The sequence below is a fragment of the Erigeron canadensis genome, chromosome 3 (genome assembly GCF_010389155.1).
Source record: "Erigeron canadensis isolate Cc75 chromosome 3, C_canadensis_v1, whole genome shotgun sequence".
Taxonomy (NCBI): domain Eukaryota; kingdom Viridiplantae; phylum Streptophyta; class Magnoliopsida; order Asterales; family Asteraceae; genus Erigeron; species Erigeron canadensis.
Genome location: NC_057763.1, coordinates 7,231,837 through 7,253,743, shown reverse-complemented (window position 1 = coordinate 7,253,743; position 21,907 = coordinate 7,231,837). Strand labels below are relative to the sequence as shown.

The following is a 21,907-nucleotide window of genomic DNA, read 5'->3' as shown; positions in this document are numbered from 1 at the left end:
TATATGCACGTCATCAAATGTAATATCATTATCTAAATCTACATTATCATGTGGCATATCATTCTCAACAGTCTTACCCTTACCCTTGTTAGTTGGCACTTTCATTTCACTATTATCAGTTCTTTGCCATTCTAACATTAACTTAGATGAACTACCCCTAATAGCATTTGACTTAACAACCGTTTCCTCATTTATATCAGTGTCAGTTATATCCACAATGGTTACACTACCCTTCCCCCTTCTAGGTGAGCCATAAGGATTGTTCAAGTTTGTAAACCCATGTTCAATGTAAACTGAAACCTGAAACAATCTGTTCATTGCAACTAATTTGTGTAATGCACGAACATCTTCATCTGTGCTTAATTCATGTAAATCAGAATCTAAACTTCCTTGTAGTGTTAAATAATGGTAATACATTCTCTGTCCTTTTTTGTAACCTAGTTCAAGCATCATTGCATCTAACTCCAATACAGATTACAAATCAATATCCACAAAGTCCACATATGAGATCTTACCATTCACGTATCTTATATCTGGCCACTCACGTATCGGCTACTGCAGATTAAATTAAAAAAATAAAATAAAAATTCATTAGAATTCACATCTTTAGGGTTTTTGTCATGTTAATGAATGGATACAATAAATTATAACTTTTAATAAATAAAAAAAAAAACATACCATATTCCCCCATAATCCAGAGCTTTAGGGTTTTTGTCATCACGAATATGCCACTCGCTAACCACCATTTTCTTCAATAATATATTTAGAGCATTTGAATCAGAACAATATATTTACGGTATTTTGTTTATGGAGGGAAAAGGTTTTAGAAAGAGAAAGGTATAGAGTGAGGGAAAATGTCGAAGTGAGGGACGAATGTTGAAGATGGAGTGGTAGGTCGGGATGTTTATTGGGATTTATTAAGCCAAAATATGAAAATAACCATCACGTGCGGATCACGTGTCATGGTTATAAGCGGAAGTTTAAGGGAAGGACTAAAAGTGTTGACGGCGGAAACTATTTTGGACTAAAACTGTAATTTATGAAAGGTAGGGATGAAACCTGCAAGTTGGGTATCACGACATGGACGATTTCTGTAATTAACTCTAATTTTAATTATGATACATGTAAATTTAATTTTAGGTTAACTAAGATTTTTAAATTGTTAAGAAATGGTTAGGCCAATAGTCTTTTATTATATACGAGAGTAAGTACCCGCGCGTTGCGGCGATGAGATGGTGGGGCTGATAGCTAGGTTAGAGAATGTGATAGTCAAATGCCTACGGCCTCCGGCCTCCGCCCTCGGATTTAAAAATTCGTCGAAAGTATATCGAATGACATCTCTAATGAAAGAGCATGAAATTTTATGAACACCCATACAATTTTTATAATTTATCGACATATGATTTTTGAGATAAAAGATCTTGAATGAATTGGAAGAATAAATGATTTATGGAGGAAAGAGAAAAAAGATGATTGATTGAGATTTGATGAGAGATAAAGGGTATTATGGTTATTTTAGATAAATATAGAATATATGAGATGAGTATTTTGAGGATGTACTTAAAATCAATATTGAAAATTTCAACTCAATATTGAAAATCTAGAAAGAATCTGCTTTATAATATAGTATAAATAAAAAGAAAGTTGCAAGATTGATCCGTATGATTTTTTCTATTTTTGCAAAGTCCTTATAGGATAGAAGTACATAAATACCCCACATATGCTGCAAGTACATATTTGACTCCACCTGTCAAAATTGGAAGTTTAAAAAAAATTTCGGACCCCATTGCAACGATAAAATGTACAAAACAACATGCGAAAGGAGTTAGGAGCAATAAAAATCGCGTGTGCGTGTATGAACAGGAATCTCCAACCCAGTAATCGATAGGTATATTAAAATTAAGTAATCGATAGGGATTATCAAATTAGGGTTCGAAGAATGGGTCGCACGTTACGGAGCGGGTAAGCTTATCGATCGTACGTCCATTCACTAATTCATGTATATATATATATGTTATATTAATTGTTATTATTGATTGATTGTTGATGATGATTTTGTGATTTGTTGATTGATTGCAGTAAGCAGGGTATTCCGGTAGATCCATCAAGATTCATAAATAACGGCCCGAAGATCCGATCTCGGGAGGTAAGACTTCATCGTTTTTGTTTTCATGCGTTATTGTTGCTGATTAGTATCTGAGTTACCCCTAATATTTTTTTGGGTTTTTATTAATGGTGGCCAGTAAAAACTAATTTGGTGCATTAAAATTTGTACCTGTTAGAAGCATCTAATAAGTGGTTAGTGACCACTTTAGGGCTGTCATTTATCATTTTCTTATCTTATATATTTTTATAATTGTAATTTTTATAAGTATTTTTAATGTAAATAAGAAAGACAAAAAACACTCTATACTAATTCTGAATAAAATTAGATCATCACACATTCATCTTTTCTAGTGTTAAGGCGTTCTCCGTGTGGGTTATATCCTATATTTTAGATGTTAACTTCATACAATATGATATGATCCCTGCCCTGGCTGTTTAAAGCAAAAACTAGTACTTTTTGTTTTTGTTTTAGTGGATCAAATGCTTGTTTTGATCTTTTTTATTTTGACTCTTCATAGCAGAAAACTCATATTTTTATTTATTCTTTTCTTCAGCTTGAGGAAAAGTTTACCAAGATGCATCTTGCACCATCACCCCAAAGTGAAACGTATGCATTTCCATTTTCTTCTTTCTCATGCTAATTACTGATAGCCCTAAATATATATAACCCAAACCACTATTTTTCTCTTTAATAGCGGTTGCTGCACCTCTAGTACTTCCATGGGAGCTAGTTCAGCATATCAAGAAAGCAGCTGTTGTCATTAAGCATTTGGAGAAGAATAAGGATGACAAGTTTGCCCAGTTACGCTTGAAATCGACCGAGTCAGGTATTAACAAGCTTGTTAACTACCTCAGGGGAACCGAGTAACTGGCAAGTGACTGGAAATAGTAAGTCTTTTTTTCCCCTCATAGCGGTTGCTGCCAAGATATCTTGGTCTAACTTTCTTCACCTTTTGACCCTATTTTTGCAGCGACAGAGCCACTGCCATCAGCCTTCTGGCGTAGAGAAGATTTACTTGTGTGGAGGCTTGGATTGAGTCCTATTTTTGGCGAGTGTCTCTTTATGTTGCTGTTCACTAGCATGGGTTTCTTTAATTACCATATGTGCATTCTGCTCATATAAGCCAGATTTCTTGAATGTCCATTATGCCAGAGAAGATAGTTCATAGTATAGCTAGGATGGTTTTCTTTTATTACTATATATGTGGCATACTGCTCATATAAGCCAGATTTCTTGAATGTCCGTTGTGTTGTACTCGTGCCTTACAAACTATGTTTTTGTATATATGAATAAAATGCATGTTCCTTTAATTCAGGTTTTATATAGGGTCTAATATCCTATTACTTTCTTCGGATACCAGCTTGACTTTAAATTAAATGGACAATGGCTGCTGTCATATCCTTGGTTTCTTTTGGCTCTATGATGTCTTATTTCTATCTACTATTGAATGTGTCGGTACAAATGTATATGTAATGAGTTGGTAGACGGTTGGTCAGGAGAAATACTGAAAGCTACAGCCTCTTGTGTTGCCATATTGGAGAAGAAGTTATGGTAATAAATGAATGCACCTCAAGATCGCTCATAGTGTAGCAGGTAATATCTATATGACTTTAACTTGGAATGAGCACGAATAATCTAGTTAAGGCTTGTAATAACCCGAAAGCATTGCCTAGCATAAGGATAAGCCTTTTTTTGGGTCTTTTGCTATTACCTTCTACACCCACCCCGTTTGGCAGTTATGGAGAATATGTAATTTTGGGGATATAATTTCTAATAATTGAACACATAACTTCAAAACAAAAGCTTTTGTTCCGATTCGTTTTCACAACTCAGTAAGGTATATTTATTTTCTTGATTGACTAATTATTAGGAATCCTTCTTATGAGATGACAAGAATTACTTTTAAAAGGCATTTTCAAGCACTCTATAGTAAGTTATAGTGTTATGAACTTCTGGAAATCAGGTCGTAGAGTCAGTAAAAACTATTAAATATATTGTTCTACATGCTTTCATCGAATCTTCTGATGTTTAATCTTCAGATGCGGTAGACATTCTCAGTACACTTCCTCTGAAGGCAAATGCTTTGATGTTCTATCGATTGTCGAATATGTTTTGTGATCCTGAGTCGCACCCTGAAACATTAATCTATGCCAAGTCAATAAGGTTTGGTAAAAAAGTATCAAATAAAAGTATGTCTATTTCTTTCTGCTGTTAAAAAAAGTATGGTTATTTCTTTAGGGTATATCATGTTTGAGGTTCTACTTAGAGAATAATGATGTTGTTGAGACTTTTGAGAGTCTAGCTAATAAATGAAAATCAAAGGCGTTTCGGTTAAATGTGCTAAAATGTTTTTTACCTGCTATATGCACTTCTGACATAAAATTATTCTAATTTTCAAATGTTGCAAACTTAATTTGATGTATTTTGAAGTTTTAAGATTGTACAAAAAACTAATAAGTAACGTGTAGCTCTAAATACCCTTGTTTAGAAATTTTTTTCCCTGATAAATTTGGCCATAATAGGTGCTTGATTGTAGGGCTTCAAAATCTTCAAAAGTCGCCAAGTAATTGAGCACGTTGCAGAGTTGGAATTCGAGACCACCAAGGTGAGCCTTCTATTTTTTTTGAACTGCTGAAACTAAGGTGAGCCTTCTGGTTCCACTTCTGTTTACCCTACCCTCTCAGAGATCTGTTCGACATATTGATGAAATTGTTCAGAGATTTTCTAGGATTCGTAATATGGCGTTTCATGTTGTTTGAGTCTTGCAATAATTAATGTTACTTTTAGTTCCTGGTGTACATGTAATCATGTATAGATATCTTGTTCAATGCTTTTTGTGTTATGGTAAAGGGTCAGCAGTCAGAGTTGCAGCCTCGTGTGCTTGAAAATAAGTTATGATAAGCCATCGAATTCTCGGGCTTTCAAGTCTCAAAAGTAATTAATAAGTTGAGTTGGTTATTCGTGTGTGCATCAGGGACTTATTAGGTTAGGTGGATTCTGCTAACCACGTAAAGTTTGGAATGCCACTAGAAAACGTGTCATGTAAATTTGTTAGAACCTACCTTGGAAATTTAAGGAACCACATTGGAAAGCATGGAGATAGTGAGAAGTAGCTTAACGGTGTCGGTCAGGCACCCTTATGCTATTTACATGTACCATTATAGGTTTCATTTTTTCGAGGGCTTGTAAATAGCTAAAAGCCGGATATACTTTCTGGCTCTTTAGTTAACAATAGGTCATAAGTTCAAGTCTCATTTTAGGTTTCTTTTTTTCTTCATCTCTTTGAGGGTTTAGAAATATAGCTACAAGCCCCACATTGTGATGATTTAAAAAATCGTTGATCTATCATCTATATTAGTATTATATATTTGTTATTAAATAATGAAAAGAAAGATGCACATTACAATGGAACACGTGACGTCATCGAATAAATGTGTTTTTATTGTTTTTAAAATAGCTACCCGTTTGTTGTGTTTTTATTCCTTAAACTATATTCGCCACTAGTGTGAGTATACTGAAATCATAGATAGGAATGAACAAGAATAATCAACAGTAATCAACAATATGATTATGATTATGATTGTGATGTTCTGGGTATGTTTGGTCAAAATAAAAACAGGTGGAAAAGCAGGTAACAAGTAGCCGCTAGGAAACTAGTGTCAATACCTATCCCTAGCTTTAATTGACTAGTTATCTGGTTCTTCTTAATTAAATCACAACAGCTACTTCTGCAAATCAGGTAGTATCATAGGTAAAAACTTCTCTAATTATTACTCTTGCACATGATGTCAATGGAAGAGGCATGACACTATCGTTGACTGTCAATGAAAACGTACAGAACTAAGTTTGTGGCCCCTTTGGCCCCTTCTTCCTGACTAATACTTTCAGGTATTTGCAGTTTACTCATTATCAATAAGATTACCTAAAATTGATGCACACATAGCGGGGTTCAAATTCCCAAATTTTCACCTTTTCAATTGTTTTTAGCAATTTTTACTATAGCTTTTTTCTGCACGGTTTTGATTGATTTGCATCTTCGGTCATTTTGACCGATATATTTATCTCGTTCCTTGCGTAAAATAAAAAATATGGCAAGAGATCTTTTTCTAGCAGTACTGCATATTGACCAATTTGACCGGAATAAAGTCATCATCATAATATGTCAGATTGGTCAACCATTTGTGTTGCTTGTCAGATTGGCTAATAACAAATAGCGTGTTTTTCTCCCTGTTTCTATTTCTTAATTTGCGATGTGTTCATCAGCCTCTCATTATGACCATTCTTATGGCCAAAAATAGTGACAACTTGGTTGTATGCTCTTTTTGGAATATTCAGGATTTTTGGTTAGTCCATAAGACTCCATCTCAAGTTTAATAGTACAATACTAGACTAAACATATTGTTTAATAAAGGGATTAGTATTTTAGAATGCAAATAACTTTACACGAATTGTCATAGTGTGTATCAAACTTCAATATCGTGCATTGTATGTAATGAACTTTCAAATCTTGTCCATTGTATTTATTCGACCAATCAAAAACTTACAAGTTGCAGCTTATATGGTTGCTACATATACTCGGATACATACAATGCACAAGATTTGAAAGTTTATTACATACAATGCACGGTATTGAAGTTCGATACACACTATGACAATTCGTGTAAACTTGTTTACATTCTAAAATACTAATCCCTTTAATAAAAGCATTTTATAATATGCATTATTCCCCTTACGATGATGAAGTCTGAGAATATTGTGAACCGAAGTTAGTATCATTGATAACTTGTAAACTCTATTAACGGGAAGATGGAAGCCTTTATCTACGTTACTGTTTATGCTTACATAGTTACATTTGATGTTAATTTGTGCTCTGCAAAATGATCCTGAAGAACTTTGGTCATTGTTGGACCCGCTACTTCTGAAAGTGTTTAATTCGCAGAAAGTTTTTCATAACTTTTACAGTAAGTAGTGGCATGCAGTGCTGAAGATGATTGGCTAGAAATGGAAATCTTATCATCAGACGTTGACTGCATCAAATCTGACAGCTTCTTAATTTTAGACATGTGAAGACGTTGAAGGAAAGGTTCACTTAATCTTTAGGTATCTTCTGCTTACTTCTGCAGTCCAGAGTCCATTGAGTTTCTGTACCGCTCTATTTTTTTGGTTTTACCGGCAAACTTCACATTAATGGCCTTTTCCAGAAACAAGTAAAACTGTCTAGGGCATTGTTGTAATACAGATTTACTGGTTCTGTCTAAATTGAAGAACAAGATATTCAAAAAATTTGAAGAGCAATTCAATCAATTTACATGAAAATGGGTTGAATTCGAAATATGTTAATTTAATTGATGTGAAGTTTTCAAACGGTTTAGCAGTCTGTTCTTTTACTTTATTAAGGATTGTTTTTGTCATATGTTCTGTAACATGAGAACTACTGATTTGTATGATACAGAAGGAATTTTGTTTTCTTCAAATTGTTAGTGAATATTGTTGAACTTGAAATAGTCCCGATACACGTAGCAGGCCAAGGTCTAAATCTCCATTTGCTTCATCTTTTTTGAGTCCGAGGTCTAAATCTACATTTACAACTCTGACCTGAACTCGATCCCACCGAATTGGAGTATGATTGATGATGCTGTTAATTTCTGGAAAGTATAGGATAGAGGATCTATTGAGAGCATGTCCCATCAGTTCAAGAAGTTAACGGAATGATTTTCAGATGTGAAGAAGTATAGCCGTTTGATCGATGAAGAATTGGATATTGGCTGAAGAGATGACATGATACGACCAAGTTTTTGAAGGGCCATGGGCTGGCCTCATTTAGTAAATAATCTTTGCCTGTTTATCGAAAAACCGCCAATGATCTTATTATATTTACCATCAATGTTTCCGGGGTCGTTAAAGGTGATATAGAAGTTGATGTTCTGGTTTGTGATGATGCATATGGGTATCTATATTGGGTCCAATTATATCAAGCTTTAAGAAGCAGATTCGGGTACTCAAAAATTGATGCCTTACAGCAACTTCCTTTGTTTCTTCTCAGAACCGTGAATCACTTTCTGCTTAAGGGATTTGTGTCTATTGGTGGGTCTTGCAGTGGGTTTGGGTCAAGATGGAAAATTTTAAATACACCTACCAATACTTATCTTCATGCAACTCTGTTTGTGGCTTTAGTATATATCAATATTTGTTGTTTGATATAGAGATGTAGTTTGTACCACTCAAACTTCTTTCACAATTACTTTTTATGTTTTCTCTATTGTCTTCTCTTTTGGTGTGACCGAAATGTTAGAACTTAAAGATTGTCAGGCTAATTAGCATGAAGTGAGCGGGGTCCAATTACGTCAACCAACTACCCATGCGAAGCAAGTGTCTGGTTGTTTGTGATCGAAGGGTTTTAAGTTTGGTTTATGGGTTTTGTGCCGAACAAATACAAGATGGAGAATAAATGAAATAGATTTATTTGATGGTCATGAGCAGTTTTTTTTTTCTTTCTCGTAATGGTCACTTTTATTAACATATACAAACACCAATATTCATGTAAACGCCCTATGGATTATCTATTTACCGGAAAGGAATTTGTTTCCAATTCTCCGGTGTCATAGAAAACTCTTCCCCTGATTCTTAATCCAAAGGAATCCAATAGACTCTATAGATTCTACCACCCCTCACGAAAACATGGTATCCCTTGAAAGACCAGTTCATTACGCACTTTTCAAATACTCCAACACGATAACAACATAATCACATGTAGCATCTCTACACTAGAACAGTTAAGAGCAGGCGAGCAGCAGACACGTGTAACTCCATAAGATCACGTTCCGAAAATGCAAAAATGGATGGAATTTTACACCATCTCTCAATCTTATGCCAAATATCCATGAAAACAAAGAGCCAAAGGGGCACGACACAGTAAACTATCAACAGTCTTCGGCTTCTTACTACAGATGGGGCAAAAGATGGCTGGGGAGCAACACACCACGTTATTAGTAGGTTACCAATTAAACCAAGCTTGTTTTTAGTAACTGTTCCCAATATGACCCAGGGTTAGGAGCCCGGGGAATATAATGAGAAAGATCCAAGTCACGTGAGAGCAAAGAGTTGCTAACCTTGCAGATGTTGTACCATACATAAGCGCTGAGAGCCAACAACATCAGCCAAGGAATACCTATCTATCATTATATTGTGATTCGGTTATGGAAATGTGTTTCCAGAAGTATTTCGTATGAACGATCATGGATTTCATTGGGATTATACAGGTACGGGTATCACTAAAACATTATTATCCACCGCACTATATATTGTTATAAAACCTAACTTTATGTTGATATATTTTAATTGTATTCTAGGGAAATTAAGACACTATTGGAGCATGTTTGGTTTGGAGCTAGATTCACATATGCATACATTAAGAAAACTTAGTATTAACCTTAGTTAACTTATCTTGTATTAAAGGTAGTTATTCGACTTCTGGAAACTTATCTACTTTCCTTATAAAACAATGTGTAGTATATTAATAAAATCCAATAACATCTTATTTAGAGCTCGTTTGTTATAAGTTATAATATATAATTCTGATTTCTTTAAATTGTTCACATTTTCTATTCAGCATTTTAGGGGTATGACATGCGACATTGTACTTTGCTCATATCCCTCATTTGCTTATTCCACTTTGTGTTTGTTATCGCCTTGTGAGTTACGCCATTCTCTTTCGAGCCGTGTTTATTTTTATGTCAGTTTCCTCATGAAGAGTTTAATCTACCATTCATGGTTGCTGAATCACCTTCCTCTCCCATAATGTTCACCTTGTGGGAATATATAATTTAATTATTGATCCATCTACTAACCTAATTGCGATTGGAAATTTCAAAATGACATAAGTCATGTCTTACCATCTTGACTTTAAATTTAGTGATGCCATTACAATGAGCAAAAGTAATATTTATAAATTACACAAGAAATTAACCATAAAATATATATTTGCATCTCATATAGATACTAAGTCTAATAAATTTAAATAAAATGAAAAAATTTAAATCATTAATATTTTACTCCATTACAGAGCTCAGACTTATTAAATTAGAAGTGATATTTGTTCCACAACAATAAATCTGTCATATATATATATATATATATGAAAGTTATTTTTAGTACACGTACTTTTTATAGTATATGTGTAAGTTAACTTACACATTTCTTCTCCCTTCTTCCTTCCATCTCCGACCACCACCACCACCACCACCATGATCATCTCCGACCACCACCATGATCCTCTGACGACGGCGACCATCTCTGGCGAGACTTACATATGTGTAAGTACAATTTTTTTAGCATTTTAGGGTTTAAATTTTCTAGGTTTTTTCCTTCGCGAGACAACCACCACCAGCTACCATCATCTCCAACCACCCCAACCACGGCGCCGACGCTGGCAGCAAGGACTTCGCCCGTACCATAGCAAACCGTCACCATCTTTTGGATCGTCGCCCATCAAATCCATACGATTCCTATATGCGTCCCTTGACGGTCAGTTTAGAACAGATAAGGGCCTTTGGCCAGTACCGTATCCACCCGAAAACTAACCTGATTCTCACCGGAAAATTAACTTACACATGTGTAAGTCTCGCCGGAGGATCATGGTGGTGGTCGGAGATGGAAGGAAGAAGGAATAAGAAGTGTCTAAGTTAAGTTACACATGTACTATAAAAAGTACATGTACTACAAATAACCTACCCCTATATATATAGATATACTAGTCCTAATACCCGTACGACATACGGATTGACTATATACATGTTTAATACTTGTATATGGAATGATTTTATATACATTGTTTATAATGACTTTATAATTAAACCACATTTATTGGAAACAAAGGATATATAATAATCAAAAGATAAGTTGGAGATTAGTGGGTGTTATAAGACTTTATCACATCGATAGTTTTTTATTTTATTTTCTTGTATTTCTCAAAGGTAATCTGACTGTCCACGAATACACAACTTGTATTATGATTAGCTAGGCAAGAATGTAAAGAAGAAACTAAATAACAAGAACAATAACTAGTTCAAATGCAAGAGATCTAAGCAAGTCTAATCATATGTATCATTGATTAAACGATGATTACATGGTCGATATTATAAACTTGACTTACAAGACTACAAATGAACAGAGTAATTGCTAAGTCTAGACACACTACAAACTTAAACAATTACAAGCAAAGTGACACACTTTTTATGGTGATAAACACACTTAATGTGTTGCGGCTGTGTTGCCTTTTATAGGGGATGATTAGGGCAACACAGCCTTACATTGATAGTGAAAGGATGGTGGTTGTCGACGTCCCATTGGCTCCATGTACTTCTATGCAAGAGTCTTTGTCTTCTTTACCAAAACGGGTATGTAAGAGAAAATCCTTGTTTTGGTCTCAACTGCACCTTTGCCATACAAGGCAAATTACCGTTGGAAGAACCACCATGTGACTCTTGTCTTTATCCGGTTTGAATTTTTTTCCGCCTTGACCAACAGATTTGACAGTATATAACCCACTGAAGAGAGTCATTAGACACTGATGACTCGCTGACGACACACGTCAGCGAGCAAGTTCAGTCAGCGAATCCAAAACTCAACATAATCACTTGTATTTAATTGATAATTAGGTTTAAATCAAATTCAAACTACATGTACACATAATAAGGCAGGAACACAATACATCATGAAACATACAAAACTAACTATACATAAATACGTAAAGCAATATTTGTATATCGTCTTCAACGAAAATAATACATCATCATCATAATATACACTATATTACAAACTTATTAGTTGATAAACAAAATACATAATATAATATCACATACCATATATAAAAACAAATTAAATAACGATACCAGATGATAGAAGATCGTTGAATAATTAAGTTGGAAGATCATTGAAGAATTAGGTTGGAATGTTGGAGTATATTAACTATGTGAAGTTGGGAACTATCCCCAAACTAATGGCAAGTCGATCTCGTGGATGATAAATGAATGAATCAAAACTCTATAAAATTATTTATAAACAAATATGATAGTATTATTAATTTATTTAATAATAGTTAGGGGTTTAGGATTCTTAATTTAAATATAAGTATTTAAAAAATTAAATTAAAAGGACATATGTCGATCAATAATCTCGCCACATGTCTTTTCAAAAATACTATAATCCTGTTTTAAATATGATAGTATTATTAATTTATTTAATAACTAGGTCTTTTACCCGCACGATGTGCGGCTAATGAAAATGTTATTAATGAACGGAATGTAAGAAAAATAATCTAGATGTGGATATATTTTTTTTAACTACAATCTAGATGTGGATATTGATAATTATTAAAAGTATTTTGTGTTAATCTATACAATTATATCATTTATTGGCCCTTGTATTTTCATATTATGGTTAACAACAAAGCCGGTCAACAAAAAGATTAAACAATATGCGCTGAATCTGGTATCTACTACATTGGTTATTAAAAAAAGATTATAACATATATTACTTTATTCAATAATAATACATAGCAACAATGAAAGTGAAAAATATGTAGCATGCCTATCTACTCATCAAATGTAATTATATGTACAAAACAAAAAACTAAACATAACAACAATTTATTCATATAACATACACATAAATATAATACGTATAAGTAAAAAACCAATAAGATAAATAAGAGAAAAACATTATAGTTTTTGCTTTCAGTTATGCTGAAAAGATGAAGGAAATACCTTATGTAGTGATGGAAAAAATATAATCTCAAACACAATAAAGAAATAAAGTATTTTATCTCCGTCAACCAAGAAACTCATTTATAAAACTCAAGTAACAATTATTATCATTATATAATAGACTTTGTTTTGTGCTAGAATATAAACCAATTTCGGCTACTTTATTTTATATGTTCGGCCAAGAGAAGGAAGGACACGAACAACAAAATTTTTTTGTTATATATAATCTAATAATTATAATATTTTCAAATGATTTCTAAATTTTGATAAAGTTTATATATTTTTTACAAAAGTTTTATATAATCTAGCTATAATTTCAAATAGTTGAAAGTCCATGCAATTTCAAGCACAAAACTATTCCAAAAATAGATTATTTTATTTTTCGTTTGGAAAACTTTAGAGTAAAAGTAGATTTAGATATAAATATTCTTTTTTCATGTACGTGATTCTTTATGATTTTTATAATTAATATAGAAGTATAAGGTTCGATTTGATATTATGAATATTTTGTATTTTTCATGTACGGGATTTTCTTTTAAAATATAGGAGTATGAGATTTGATTTGTTATTATATTGTTTTTATTTAATATTTTGTATTAAATTTATACAATATTGTTAAAAAAATATGGAGATGCCACATAGGATAAATCCTACGTGGCAATGTTTAAACATAGCTTTAGTTTTGAGGAGTGCTTCAGAAGGCTCGGTTAATTACTGTTTTATAATGGAGATAGATAGTTAGAAACATAATTGGTTTAGGATTCTCAATTTAAATATAAGTATTTAAAAAATTAAATCAAAAGGACACATGTCAATCAATGATCTCGCCACATGTCTTTTCAAGAATACTATAATCATGTTTTAGTATATTGGTATATATATATATACACTAGATTAGACCTCGTGCGTTGTACGTTTATATCTCATTTCATACTATTCCTTATAAGTTATCGTAAGTTATAGTATAAAAGCAGTTATAAAATAAATTGAAGTAAATTGAAGTGAATAATTACATATTATAAAATAAACGTCGGTATATGGATGTGTTTTTGCAAATATGTCAATATAACAATTTATAGTAATATTTTCTTAACGTATCTATATTATCTAATAAAACAAATTTTTTTTTCCTTAAACTGAAAAATCAAAAATATCCTTCTTCTATAATCATTAATTTTATCATCTTCACCTAATAAACCTATAATACCCTTAATGAAATAATATACAATATAGATCTCTCAACCCTTAAAATAAATACAACACCACTTTTAAACATCAAAATCAACTACTTTTACATGTTAGGGGGTGTTTGTTATTGTGATTAAAAAACAGATTTTGCGTTTTCAAAATAGATTATGCGTTTTCAAAACTGCATTTTGAAAAAGCAGGTATGTACATGCTTCTTCAAAACTGCATTTTCATGGGAGATAATCACTTTTTCACACATACACTTTTTAAATTTATTTGCGTTTTACGAACGTAATAATCAGATAATCACTTCAAAACGCATTCCCAAACACACTCTTAATAAGTTATCTATATATAGTTTTCTTTTTTCTTTTTCCCCAAAAGATTTATGATGAAAGTTAAAATGGATATAAAGAGGAAAAGTAATAAATAATATATATATATATATATATGCTTCAAAATTTAGTAAGAATCTAAAATAATTACACTTAATACCAAGTTAGTTCAAAAACAAACATGCATAGGTGTTTTATAAATTGTGGGATTCGAATTAACCAACAAAAAATAACTTAGTCGAATTGGTAACTACCAATGACACTTAAAGTAAGGTTGGTCGTTCGAAACTCGTTTTGTGAGTTCCTCTCATATTTTTTCTTCTTTATAATAAAGATGATAAATACAACATGCATAGGTGAAAGCTTATGTATCAACGTTTAAGAGACCAACAACGTATGAACGCCACGTAGGAAAAAAATGACGTGGCGAAAGTAAAGACATGCCACATATGCGCTTGGAGATAAAGAATTATATATATATATGAAAAAGTTAAATTAGGGACTCCTTATTTTTGGGACCATTAGGGACTCTTCTCAATCATTCATTTTTCACCATCTCCGACCACCACCATAATCCTCTAGCAACCACCGTCACCACGACTTACACATGTGTAAGTACAACTTACACATGTGTAAGTTATACAACCACCACCACCACCACCACCATTTCCGACCACCACCATGATCCTCCAGCGATGGTGACCACCGCCACCACGACTTACACATGTGTAAGTTACATGTGTAACTTATATGTCCCTATTGGTCCTTAATTTAAGGAGGCTCTAATCTAACCCAACTATATATATATATATATTTTACTGACTTATATTATAAAACTTATAAATTGTAATATAATAAATAAATTATTTTTGTGGTATTAAATCATTTCCCTCATTTAATCCAACATATCTTTTGAACTTATAAGTTAGTTTAGTGAAATTGACACTTGATAACACTCCATTTTTGAGTTTATTTTTCAAAGGATAAAAAAAAATATAAGAAAATACCTTATTAACCACTTGGTCTTAGATCAAGTGGCCACTTGGGACCCTCTTTGAGGTTCTAGGGGAAAGGATGTTGGCTGAGAGGCCTGGGATCGAATCTCAATTCTTCATGGTTTTGCGCATTTACCTCTTTGGATGCGTGCGAGCCGTGTTATCGCACCCTTGGTCTCCGGGGATGCCTTCGGGTTCTAACCGCTAGCATACTGCCCGCTTAGATGTCACTGCTAGGGTTCGAAACCACTAACAAACTAACACGCCTATCTAAAAATAAAAAAATTACCTTATTTCTTCATATTTGAGTTTTTTAAGCAAAGAAAAAAAAAAGAAAATTATAGAACAATATAAAGGTTCTAAGTCCAAAAATTTTATTGCCAAAATGACGAAAAGAAAGAAAAACTTTTATATGTAATTACCTCTCTAATGCTATCAAAAGGGTATTACAAAATATATATTTTTCCCTTTCCTCTTATACGAACTCAAAAATATATTTGAAGTATTTTTTTTCCATTCTAATCATCTTCTTTCCTTTTTATTTGTTTAAAATTTATCATTTTGCACACTATTTATTACGTAAAATTAAAATTACATCCAACTCCTCCTACGATGATCTAACCTCCCTCCATCCATCCATCACCATAACAAACCTCCCACCCAGATCGATCTCGAAACCAAAAATGTCACACGACGAACGCGACACCGCACCACTCACCACCAACAACACCTCCTCCCAGTCCGACATCGACGAGATCGAAAACCTTATAACCGCAAGCGTCCAGTTCGGTCCATCGACCGTCCAACCGGCGCGTCCCCCATCACCAACCCCACGCGCTTCTATTCCCATATCATCATCATCCCCATTTATCCCTTCCAATCTCCCTCCCCCAATTCCAAAGCCACCAACTATACCTTCTGCACCCGCACCACCTAATGGCAATGTGGGTGGGTCAGATAATAATAATAATAATGTAATGATGATGAGTGGGTTTGGACCGGCCCCGAATACATTAACGGAGCCGGTTTGGGATACGGTGAAAAGGGATTTTTCGAGAATTGTTAGTAATTTGAAATTAGTTGTGTTTCCGAATCCGTACCGTGAAGATCCTGGAAAAGCGTTGAGAGATTGGGATTTATGGGGTCCTTTTTTCTTTATTGTGTTTTTGGGACTTACTTTGTCTTGGTCTGCTTCTGTTAAGAAGGTACATTTTACTTTTTCAAAATGTTTTATGTATATATATATACATAATTACATATTATTACTAGGTAATAGCCTAGTGGCCACCAGCCGCCATTTTTCAGGAGAGGTCATGGGGAGTCTTGCCAAAGGCAAACTTGAGATAATCAGGGGATTATTAAGTGGTTGAGATTCACCTAGACACTAGCCTAGCCTGGGGATTAGTGGGTACCAAATGGTACATGGGATCAGGGGTTCCCATCCGATTTTTCCTATTTTAATTACATATTATTATAATTATTATTTGTTGACTGCATGGTAGATATGTTATTACTAGATTGATTTGTTTCTTGAGCTTATGCGTATTTAGAATTAGCAACTTATGACTTATTTTTCGCTAAACTAGGAAGTTGTGTTATAGTGTTTGGATAAGCTCTATATGTGTTTAGATATGAATCTTCAGATAAGCCTAATAAGCTAGAGAAACGAGGCTTGTGAAAATGAGAGCTTAAATGAACATACAAGCTCTATATATGTTATAGTTGTACATTCATTGGTGCACTAATTTACGAAATTGAATATAAATTTGTAGTGTTAGGGCTGAATGATACGGGGAATGGTTAGTTTTAGTAAATTATCGTATTTGTAATTTGTAATTTGGCTTGAAAGAGAAGCGAGAATAATGGTAAAGGAAACAATGGCTGATGGGTGTTACCCTAGGTTCTTGTGTCTTTATAATCAAAAATGAATCTTGTATGAAGTGTGTTACTGCGTTAGTGACACAAATTCTGGAGTTTAGTTTGTTAAAAAGATGTCCATGTTCATAAGTCGTTGATATGGTATAGGTTAAACTAGAAAATGTCTTTGGTCGAATGGTCGGTTTATCCATCCACGGGACATTCAAACTTATGTGTAACTTAGATTGTCTTTTATACTAACTCCGTGAATTTAGGAGCTTAAAAGTTTCGCGTACCACATTTATGTCCCAAAAAATATACAAACAAGTATATGATTGATCAAGCCTTCATGGTTGCATCCTTTGCAACTGTTTGTAATTGATCTTCCCTTACACCTAGATTGGTTTGTGCTTTATCATACACCTCTGTGCTCAACTCTTACACTTGAGCTGTATTGGTCTTGTGCACTTAAAATGCTTATACTTATAATTTGGATTTAGTTTTTACCGTAGTTCTTTCTTTTTACCCGTCTATATGCAAATTTTCATATTTGAAAGCTATCCTTGTAGATTTGTCAAAAACTTTGTAGAACTTCTAGTGTCAACCATCTATTCATGATGTATCCTTCATGTTGAACTATTTGACATCCCAAGAAGTTTCCAGTATACATTACACAGTTTGCAACGTTCTTTTTTTCACGAAGACATTCAGTGAAGCCTCTATGAGCATGCCATCCTTGACTTGCTTGATCTTTTTTAGGTTTTGTCCTCTCTTGCAGCTTAACTTAATAGATTTTTAAAGAAGTCCATGATTATGTGTACAGTCACATTATATTTTCAGTTATTTCTTTTAAACAATAGGATCAACACTGCTGTATATTTTATGACTCATAGGTATCTTAACTGCTAATCTTTATAGTCAGAAGCTCTTGAATATAACTTCACTTGAAAAATATATTTGACGTGTTAATAGTTTGCTGAATTAGTAGAAATTTCCTGTAGTTTTGATACTGTATTATGGAAGTATTTTTTTTAATGTGTTTTTGCCTTGCATGCTATTGAACTTTCCGTGGGTAATTAGGTGTGATATCTCTGTAGAAGGTAAATCTTGTTTAACGTTATAATGGAGAATGCATGAGCCACTTAACCACATTGTACTCTCTACGATGCAATGTGTATTGTTTGTCAGTGGTATACAAATTTATGTGCAACTTAGACTGTTGCTTGTATCAATTTAAGGATTTAGGAACTTACAAGCTGTTCTTACTACAGTTGTAACGAAACAGCACACTCACATATTAAAAATATATGTTTGATCAAGCCTGCATCCTTTGCAACTGTTTTTTTTTTCTTCTTATACACTTGCAATGTTAGATTTTTCATTAATAATTGTCATACACCTCTATGCTCATCTGTTCCACTTGACTCGTACTAGTCTTGTCCACATACTTGATATCTATAATAATACATTGAGTTTTCATTCTTTTTTTCTTTGCATTCTTTTGTAAGAAAATATTTGTAGTTGAAAGGTGTCCTTAATTGTAGATTTGTCAGAAAACTGGTAGGAACTTTGTTCAGTCATCCATCATGATGTCTTCTTAGTTCATGTTGAATTATTAAACATTCCAAAATGTTTGCAGTATATGTTACACAGTTTGTCGTATTCTGTTTTTCACATTGACATTTTGTGTTCCTTCTATGAGCTTGCCATTCTTGAAATGCTTGATCATTTTAACAGGTCTGTCTTTCTTACGTTGTAACTTAATGGGTTATTATAGAAGTTCATGATTGTCATTATATCCAAACTTGTGTTTACTATTCATAGACCTTACTTCTATACTAGAGGAACAACACCACTGTAATTTTGTTGTTTGTAGGTAATCTAAACAGCGACCTTCAAAGTCGACCGCTCTTGATTATAATTTCACATCATTGCATACGCATCAATAATTCTTAAAGTGAGGAGAAATTTATCCCTTATCATTCAATAGGCTAAACAATGTGATTGAGAACCTTTAGAAGTTATAACATAACAAATTCCAATAGTTTATGTATCAAGAACTACAAATAGTTAAAATAACTACAAGTTTACAATGAACGTAATTACTTGCTGTAGGTTTGTTGTCAGTTGTCACCGCATGAAGACATCACAAATGACCTCTACCGTAATATAGTTAGCTAAGAATGTCGCTGAGTACATACAGACCTTGTAGTATATCTTTATTACAGCATATTGTGCATCTATAGTTGCATTGAGGAGTGATGACTTCATGATGTCCATTTTCTGTCATGAGTAATTAGTTAACTGTTGCTGCTTAGTTTTTGCCTCTTGAGCATCACCTCTAGCCTACACAATCGTATATGGCATATATTTTTGTATGAATCTACATGTGTATTTACCAACACCAAGCTCGTAGTACTTATCTGATACAGCATATTTTTAATCAATCATTGCATTGAAGGACGAACAAGAGAATATTCATATTCTAGCTGTATAACATGGATGATAAATTACTGGGATCACCATTTATATGTTAAAATTTCATAGAAGTGTTATTTGAATACTTTGGTTATAGCAAACCTTTATGAATGCTAACTTTTCATACATAGTGAAGGAAAAGACAGTAGGGTGGTGAATATGCACACGACATATGCTTGTATTTAGAACTTTTAGCTGGACTTCTTAGCTAATGTAATCTTGTAAATGTATAGTCATGTTTTTATATCCTAAATGCTTGTTGAAACAGAAAATCGTCATGTCTCTTGCTCACTTGATGAAGGCTTTTCGGTCGTACTTTTAAGCAGTTACAGTTAGGTGAATTAATTTTAATGTATTTGTGTAATAATGTAATTGTATTTTTGTACTTTATCTTTTGGGATAAGGACACATTTCTTGTCCAAAATTATTTATTTATTATATGTATCATGTATTCTGGTGCATATCTTCACACAATTTGATTGATCTGCTAGCTTGTCACTATGGTTAAGGGTGAAAATTCAAATTAGCCACTTATAGCCTAAGTTAATATTCTAAATAACTTTGGTTCATAAATTACATGAAGCATTTACTTTAGGAATCATTGGAGTAAAGCTTGATTCTTATGTTTGTCTATGTTGTTATCCAGTCTGAAGTATTTGCTGTGGCCTTCGCACTACTCGCAACAGGTGCTGTAATACTTACACTCAACGTCTTACTGCTGGTAATTTCTTCTCTTCTTGTCGTGTATAATGCACAAATAACTGGACTATACACCATACATGCATGCGCACACACACATATTTTATCATAGTTATAAGGCGTGTTAGGAGTACCTTGCGTATAAGAAGTCAATGGGCACCTGCATGGAGTTAACTAGGGTAAAAACATAGGATAAAGAATAGTCAATATTACGTTTTGGATTAATGAGCCATAAAATTGATTGCTTTCTAGGGTGGGCATATAATTTTCTTCCAAAGTCTCAGTCTATTGGGTTACTGTCTGTTCCCTCTGGATGTGGGAGCACTAATCTGCATGTTGAAAGACAATGTTATGGTGAAGATGATTGTTGTGTGTGTGACGTTGGCTTGGAGTTCTTGGGCTGCATATCCCTTCATAAGCATGGCGGTTAACCCCAGAAGAAAAGCTCTCGCACTCTACCCTGTTCTACTCATGTATGTCTCTGTCGGTTTCCTTATCATTGCAATTGATTAAACTCATCCCTACCGAAGTATAGATATCATTTGTTTATGCATACTTTTTACTTTACGGATGCAGCAAGCCATTTTTTGTGTGTAAGTTTTTATGCTTCTAACATGGAGATTGATCCGAGGAAAAAGTAGATATACTAGTACTATATACTTGTATAAGAAAGTTTTGAATCTGTTAGCTTTTTTATGCTTTTCTTGCTTTAGTTTAGTTTTTTGGTACTGTTTGACAGCAATGTGATTTACATTTCTTGAAAAATAATAAAAATAAGACTGGATTTGGTAGGGATAAAGTTTGGTGTACAAAATATTGTAAACGTTTGTAAGTTGCAGTCTAACTTTGGTTTACATACCACCTGACGGATTAATAGAAGAAAGATTGAGGGTATTTGACATCTGTAGGGATATCTTGTTCATTTGAGTTAACTGAATAACCCACCTGTCGATTTGCTATTCGGATCATTCGTATTGGGTTGTTTTGTTTCATTGAATCAATGTTACAATGTGTTTTAGTAACCTAATTCAAATAATCATAATGAACATTTTGTTCTTGTTATTATCATTGTTCTATGGCATTTATCTTATTTTTACTTTTCTTTTTTTTACCAAACCTGAAGTTCTATATATATAAGTGGTGGTCCATTGAAAGATCTGTGCCTCTTAATATAGAGGTTACAAGTTTTATTTTTGGCGAAAACCCCTAGTGGCCATAGAGGTTCACCTGTTATGACTCCGAGCTTGCAAAATGGTCGCCTTGGAATTAATTTGCTTGCAAAGCAAGTGGGGCCATTCGTGCTTGTAAGAGCATCTCCAATAGTATCAAGTTATCAAAGACTTTTTTTCAATGTCCATACTATTAATATATGATATTTAATTAAAAGTGTTAGTGGAAATTATAAACAAGTATTTAATTAAAAGTGAGTGTGAGTGTGTAATAAAAAGTCTTTGATCAAATAGCTTGATGAATATTAAGCTTTTG

At 33.3% G+C, this 21,907-nt stretch overlaps 1 protein-coding gene and 1 long non-coding RNA gene across 3 annotated transcripts; both read left to right on the top strand.

Annotated features, from left to right (window-relative positions):
• The first annotated feature begins 1,777 nt into the window (after positions 1-1,777).
• On the top strand, positions 1,778-3,417 carry LOC122594273. 2 transcript variants are annotated; one of them, XR_006322957.1, is made up of 5 exons: positions 1,778-1,977; positions 2,080-2,146; positions 2,661-2,713; positions 2,802-2,994; positions 3,078-3,417. It is a non-coding gene; the product is annotated as an uncharacterized LOC122594273 (long non-coding RNA). The 2 variants fall into 2 exon arrangements; XR_006322956.1 differs by having other exon boundaries at positions 1,780-1,962.
• Positions 3,418-15,956: 12,539 nt separating this feature from the next.
• On the top strand, positions 15,957-21,150 carry LOC122593367 (protein YIP4b-like). Its single transcript, XM_043765763.1, has 3 exons — positions 15,957-16,593; positions 20,370-20,444; positions 20,675-21,150. Exons 1-3 carry the CDS (start codon positions 16,072-16,074, stop codon positions 20,933-20,935), a joined length of 858 nt encoding a protein of 285 aa, XP_043621698.1. The 5' UTR covers positions 15,957-16,071; the 3' UTR covers positions 20,936-21,150.
• Positions 21,151-21,907: the final 757 nt, after the last annotated feature.